At 29.7% G+C, this 7583-nt stretch overlaps 1 protein-coding gene across 1 annotated transcript; it reads right to left on the bottom strand.

Annotated features, from left to right (window-relative positions):
• Nucleotides 1-6541: 6541 nt before the first annotated feature.
• LOC119672544 lies at nt 6542-7574 on the bottom strand. The gene is made up of 2 exons (XM_038083614.1): nt 7156-7574; nt 6542-7072 (listed from the first exon to the last, which is right to left on the bottom strand). Exons 1-2 carry the CDS (start codon nt 7463-7465, stop codon nt 6633-6635), a joined length of 750 nt encoding a protein of 249 aa, XP_037939542.1. The 5' UTR covers nt 7466-7574; the 3' UTR covers nt 6542-6632.
• Nucleotides 7575-7583: the final 9 nt, after the last annotated feature.

The raw sequence follows: 7583 nt of genomic DNA, 5'->3' as shown, positions 1-7583 counted from the left end.
ATATGTCAAGAAAGGTCTATTACTCTATTATTGAAAAAGGTCTATTACTTAAGGAGTAGTTAACACACAACAAAATCTTTTTTGAGCAGAAGGTACTGCTAGAAAAATATTCGATCTAGATGGTGTCTTCTATATCCAAGTGTTGAAATAATTACTTTTACAAGCTTTTTATTATCATTAAATAACTGTCCGATCATTAATTTATAAGTTAGACTTATTTTTCTCAAACAACTAACTTTATTTTCAAAACACTGATTAAAATAAAATTTTGTATTGTGATATATGTTTGCTTTTGGAGGAAGAAAAACACTGTTACAAAAATAGACTAACACGACTGTATTATTTTTGAATCGAAAACATTGAGTCAAAATTTTCCATAACAACATATTTTCATATCTCTAACATACATTTTCAAACATTTTTCAGCACAACATTAGGTCTACTTTATTTATAATTTCATTCAATAAACAATATTAAATTTATAACAGTCCCCTATCATAAATATATATTGGCTTAAGAAATTTAATTTAAAATGCTGGGTCTGCATTAAACAAATTATTATGATTTCTATTATTGTATTTTATATTAACTTTAATTTCAATTAAAACAAATACTTAGCATTGTTATTTATAGCATAATAGATGGAGAACCTTTGTAGAGTGCTTGTATGAAGCACAATTTGCTAATAGTTTTATTAAAATTTTGTTTTTTTCACGTTTTGCTTAGTAAATAGTATAATCTGTATAAAGTCAAATTATATTATTATTATTATTATATCAAATTATTAATTATATATTCAAATATTATTGAATTGAAGTCATAGCTTTTTTGGAAATTTCCGAATATATATCTTTTGAAATACTACGAGGCAAAAGTTTTGCTTGTTGAATGGGTGTCAAAACAGCTGAAGTTCCCATATATTGCTAGACTTGAAAAATTGATAGTATAATATTTTGTAAATGTATTCAGTGCAATTGTTACCGAATTTTTCTTGTAATCTGAAAAAGCTTTAGTATTAATACAACAGGTTCTTCGGTGTTTTCTCTTTGAGTATCGGTAATTATGTATTGTAGGAAACTCGACAGGGCGGACTGAACTTTACTCTATACCATGTTATAGCTTAGAGATATTAACTCACGAATTGTCGATTCACTTCTATGTACGTATTCCATTCCTATTTACTTGACGAAAGAAGTGAGGGTTGGAACAGAGGATGTTGCTGGTCGGCAGTAATAACTGACTAAGAACTAAAATGCAAGAATGCTTCATCTAAATATATAAAAATGAATGCTGTCTGTCTGTCTGACTGTTTGTACTCGATGGATTCAAAAACCATAAAAACCGTGAAAATTGTGGAAATTATTAGGTATATCCCTGGGAAGGTTTTTGCAAATTTTTGTTATAAAAAAATATTATAAAAATATTATACATATTATAAAAAAATATAAAATAAAAATAAAAAAAAATTTTAATTAAAAATATATACGAGTGAGTGACACGAAGTTCGCCGGTCAGCTATGTTAGTATATATAATATAATTGTTGTTTATTTCTATGTAATAAAACAAATTTGAAATGAAGTAAAAATAAAGCTAATACTTCTACTAAAACAAATAATGGATTATCGAAAAGTGTTGTTAGTTAATTTAACCAGATTTTAACTAAATGTTAGGTCATAATATACTTACTTGAATCATCATTTTGGTTCAATCATACCACATATTGGTTTTCACATCGTCTTTACCGCATGAAATTTCTCTTACAAAATGATCAGATTAGAATACATTCTGCTGGGTGTATACGTGTATATTATTACGAGTAATAATATACTCGTACTAGGGCTTAAGTGAAGATTCTTTTGAATGTCTTAAAACAATGCAAAGAAATATTTTTGATACATAAAATAATTTAGTTTTATTTCTTGTCAAAATCTTTCTTCAACTTTGACTACAACTCAAGCCATTAATATGTGATGAGATCAAGAGATTTAGTAAATATCGAGTTACAGAAAAAACAGTTGACTTTTGAGTAAGTAACCATCGAAGGATTATTATAAAAATAACCTTCACAACATATTCTCGAAATAATCTTTTGTGTCGTATAAAAATAAATGAAATAAAATAAAATTTAATTGAATTTTAAATTTTTACCTCATTTGAATGGCATCATTGTTAAAATAATAACATAAAAATATATAGCACCTTTATTAACTCGTCGACTGTTTCCATTAACTCTGAGATACTGAGAAGTGTGTTTAGCTTAAGTCAAAGGTAAATATCTGTGAAAACTTGTCAAGAAGGTGTACACACTCGTAATCGAAAAAACGCACAATGCAACAATAAAAATGGCTTTAAATATTTTGCACTTAAACTCTGCAATATCCCGAATATCCTGAAAAATGTCAAATATACGAGTACCACACTGAGTACTTCAACAGGCAGCAGAAAGAAAGGAATACAATGTAAAAGGTTCCTTTTTCGCTTTTTGAGTTGTGAAGGAACTGCAAACTTGTAGTGAAGGAAGGGTGAAAGCTAAAGGTACTGGTATCGTACCTAGTGATTCCTATTGAACATTTAACATACACTTTACATGTGTTTTGCATGCCTTCTTTCGTAGTTAATGGCTGTAACAATGGTACTACAATATGAGTTCGAGTGTAACCGATAAAAATGCTTAGCAGAAAAAAAAAAAAATTGGAACAGAAATATAAAATATAGAAAAAATTTGGAGAAATCGTAGTACAAATATAGCAAAACCTGTTAAGAACAAAATCTAAAGTGTTTCGGTATGTTTTTCTTCCTCTGGCAAGTCGCTTAACTAGGTTTTTTTACCTTCCCACCCTTTTTTTTTGTCAAAATTTTATTTTCATTCCTATTTTTTTTCCATTTCTGTGGACTTGGCAATATTTGCTTTTTATTCGAAGTTATTTGGCGCTTTTAGTCTTAGCAAGTGAACCAGTACCATTCCGAAAATAAAAAATAAGTTACACTCACCGTGGTTTGGTTGTTTATCTTCAGAGTGGAGCAGCCGCCATATGCTGTTGCCGCCGTTCATGTCATTTTTCGGTACGAGCACTTTTTTTTTGCCATTTTTGCGGGTGTAATAATTTTTTTTGGGGTTTTCACAGTTAAAGGAGGACATTTCAGCGGTTATCTTCTTTATTTCCGCTGTCTGCTGAAGCTGTGTGGTGGCAATAAGTTTGGACAATTTTTTTGAATTCCTGGTTTAGTATTTTTTTTTTTTTTGGAACTGATTGCTTGACATTTTCTACGATTGCGACGGTGAGTGCTTACGGCAAAATGATGGTTTTGTGGATTTGGCGCCCAGTTCATGTTACAAACCAAATTTGTGCATGTAAACATTTAAGCAGAAAAAAAAGGATCCAGTAGTTTATGACTATATTGTATCCTTAAATAGCTGAGCGTGTATGTTGGTAAAACGGAAGTGTTGCTTTTTATAACTTATTTTATTTATTTATTTTTTATTTTTTGCTTTATTGAGCTGCTTTCATTTCCTCTCTTTCTGCTTATCTGCCTTTCTTATTTTTATTTTAATTTGCGTTTAGCTACCTACGAATATGAGTATACCTTCATATGATTCAATGCAGCCAGGACTATACCATTGCATGCAACTACTTATGTAGCTAAGTATATGTCTTCATATGTAAATATTTGATTACAATTGACTTGAATTGCTATAAGAGTGCCTATTAGTGTGTGATACTACAACCCACTTTGGTGTATTATTACTTCTCATGTAAATATTTGTTTAAAAGTGTTTATTTTGGCACGAGTATTCAAGTCGAAAATGATATAAAGTCAACCTCATTTATTTTGCTTGCGAGATTACGGGCAAGTCAAAGGTGATAGTTCAGACGTACTTAGCTATATGAGTACTTAACTTATATGTCAGTTTATCAAAAGCTTATATCACGTTGCGCTACCAGTATTTTTGATTTTTTCACTTTCATAGTTAATTCATAGTAGCGGGAAATGCTTTTTATAGTTAATAAGAGATTACTAAATTTAATTATAATTTCCTTTATTAAGCGAATATCTGATTAATGCAAATATGATTCCTATAGCTCTTGTTCTGATTAAAAATAATTAATTTAAAAATAATTAACTATTAATAATGCATAGCTCTTTTAGCTTATAGCTCTTATTTTTTAATTAATAGTAATTAATTTAATCTATATTCATAAAAGAAAGTTGTGTTAGTTAGACTACTTATAACTCAAGAACGGCTGCATCAATTTTAATTATCTTTGGTTTGTTGGATTCGTCTCCGCTCCGAATAGCAGAATATATTATAAAATATTGGAATAATCCACTAATTTTAACCTAAATAATAAATTTATAAATTTCTGTTTCAAACTGTTGACAGTTTGAGGGATACTGAGTTTTTTTTATATATCTGCGTGTCATCAATATTTCAAATATTTCAAATTTTAAACATAATAAATAAATACTGTCATCAATATATGAGCTGTAAGTAAAATCTCCGCTCCGAATAGAATATATTATAATAGAGAATAGAGAATATATTATAAAATATTGGAAAAATCCACTAATTTTAACGTAAATAATAAATTTATAAATTTCTGTTTCAAACTGTTGACAGTATGGCAGTTTGAGTGATACTGATTTTCTTTTTGTATTCTTGAGTGTCATCAGTATTTTAAATTTCAAATATAATAAATTTCAAATATAATAAATAAATATTGTCGTCAATATGGTATATGAAGATTTTTCCAAGCAATTGCTGACAATCGGTTATGACCGTGTGCCTGTTGAAGAACCGAGCAGATTAATTGCATTTTCTTTAAATTTTTGCAATTTCGTCTCACCAAAAGACGAACTCATCAACGCAGTTTTTCCGAACATCATTGATAGTCATAAAAATCACAAATGGTTAAGTGAGCGAGCAATTTTGGGGGCTAAGAACAAAGATGTGGATGACTTGAACTTTGTAATTCAAAATCCAATCGTTGGTTCTCTGCATACATTCAAATCTATTGACTATGTAACAAACGAAGACGAAGCTATCAAGTATCCAACTGAATTTTTGAATTCCTTGGAGCCAGGCATAGGCTTACCACTGCACAATTTACAAATAAAGGCAAGTTCGGTAGTCATTATGCTTCGGTTTGGTAGTCTAAACCAACCAAAACTATGCAATGGAACGCGATTGTTGATAATAAAACTGATGGCTAATGTGGTTCACGCAACGATACTTAAAGGAAAATTCAAGTGATGAAGTTCTCATTCCGAGGATTCTAATGATCCCAACCGATATGATCTTTGAGTTTGAACCAATTCAATTTCCTATTCGGCTTGCATTCGCCATGATGATAAATATATCACAAGGCCAATCCTTGAGAGTTTGTGGTCTGAATCTAGAAAATGTATATTTTTCTCATGGTCAATTGTACGTGGCTTGTTCATGTGTAAGCAAACCATCGTATATCACAAGGTACCTTACTGAAGAGAATCAATCGGAGTACAACCCATAGCTTTTTAGCTTCTTCTGACAGACCATTGAAATAATTGATTATATATTAATATCATAATAAACTACTAAACATAATAAATGAATTGTGTTCATTTTAATAAATAATTTCACGTTAATAAATTTCTAAATTTAGTTTGCTTAAAATTTAATATAACATTCATTGATTGTTTCTAAACTACACTAAACTAAACTATTAATTTATTATAAACTATTAATAATGCTTAGATTAGTTCCATAAAATGAGGTAATATTACGATTTTTACTACAAAATCTATACAAAATTCACATATAAATACGCTAAAGAGGACGATAAGTCAAAGTGATAATATAGTATATTATTAACCAATTGACATCACCAAAGAATGGAATTTCATTTGTTTGATATTGCACGTAAAATAAAACCAGAATAAGACGTGTTTGGTACAACTATGCTATTGCAATCTCTAATATAAACATATATAAGTACCTTCAATTTGATGGAAAAAAACATTTGCTGTCATGTTGCTATAGTGATTATAATTGACGTTTACTCTCGTTAATTTCAAAAAAAACAGAGCTCAATCATACCACCGACTCAAATACTGCACTATACAATAACTTATTGTAGATACAAAATTCTTTAGTTAGCTAATTCTACATTATTACTGCTCCAAATGTTAAATGCGACAATTTTGTTATTTACACACCCATCAAGTGAACAATAAGCTCCAAAACTAAAGAAAACTCTATGAAAAATAGTTGAAATTCAAAATTTTAGCACGCTCAGTGGCTGTTAAGCGATCCAAATTATAAAATGGCAAACCTTTGGCTCAACATATGACAATATAAACAATAATTTTGCTTGAGAAAGTATCACAAAGGGGATAGCGCTACCCCAAATCACGTTTTTGGAGTCATCTTGTTGGATTTCTATAACATACTAACACAACCATGTCTTTACAATAAAGAAAAACTAGAAAAGCAAATTGAATGTTAATATCAATCAATAAATTTATAAGTAATGACGACTTCAAATAATTATAGGTTATTGTTAAGTGGTTTCTATTTCAATTGTTAATTGTAAAGTTCATTTTAGTAGTAAATCTTAGTGCCGAAAAGTGTTTTAAATTACATATTGTTTTAGCAAGAGTTATTAGGATACAAAAGAATCTCTTTGTTGAACGTTTCGAAATCACAATCAAAGTTCCATTCCCTAGTTTGATATGCATGAGCAAATATGTCAATGAGTTTAGTTATGTCCCGAGTGTATTTATTCCTCATTTTTTTCTCTTCTTTATTCTTTAACTGTATACGTTTTCTTTCCTTCTCTAAAAGCTCAGCCATATCTGATTCCAAATCTTCTGCATGTCGCAGCATATTATCATTCATTTTTAATAACATCGTACCCCATTCCTTATAGGTAACAGCTTTTAGCTTCAGATTACCATTTGACACAATATCGATATCGTTCAGCCGCCTTCTGTATATATCACTTAGGAAAGTTGATAATTTACTTACTGCACCTCCTTCGTATTCATCATCTGAATCATCGTCCAATCTTTTGTTTGATCCTCTTTTCTCTGTAAAAGCACGATTATTACTTCAAACTATAAACATTTTGAAATTAAAAACATTTTGTCTTTGTGCTTAGAAAGAACGTTACCTGGACAATTATCTGAAGGTTGATTATTATTTTCTGCATTTGGGCAACAAGAAATCGATCTTCTATGCTTCACACAGTTCTCATCTCTTCCATTTTTATTTCTCGAATTTTGATCATTAGGTTCACAAATTTGTTTATCTGCACAGTTTAAAAGGAGGTATTGATCATTTCGAAGTTGTTTTAAAGCTTGAGAACAGATATCATTCTTGGTAACATTAGGTGAATTTCGAGGGACATTATCACATATTATCTTCACTGAACATTTGTCTTCATTTGTGGTTTTATTCTTTAAAATTCCCTTGCATGGCATTAGAACTACACCCTTTGAGCAGTCACAGATATTTGAAGGCTTATTTTGAACATTTTTTGCTTTGACTGTTGCTGCAGGAGGCTTATTAGAAAGATTGAAACAGTTTTTATTACAATTT

The sequence above is a fragment of the Teleopsis dalmanni genome, chromosome 1 (assembly GCF_002237135.1).
Source record: "Teleopsis dalmanni isolate 2A chromosome 1, ASM223713v2, whole genome shotgun sequence".
In the NCBI taxonomy this organism is placed as follows: Eukaryota; Metazoa; Arthropoda; class Insecta; order Diptera; family Diopsidae; genus Teleopsis; species Teleopsis dalmanni.
The sequence above is the reverse complement of the archived record's forward strand: the minus strand, read 5'-3'. Positions and strand labels throughout refer to the sequence as shown.

What these genes read in the sequence shown, in the direction of transcription:
- LOC119672544 (XM_038083614.1), bottom strand. Translation starts at nt 7,465, where the DNA reads ATGCCATGCAAGGGAATTTTAAAGAATAAAACCACAAATGAAGACAAA. An exon ending in ACCTTCAGATAATTGTCCAG is followed by an intron (nt 7,073 to 7,155) that starts GTAACGTTCTTT and finishes GTGCTTTTACAG; the next exon opens with AGAAAAGAGGATCAAACAAA.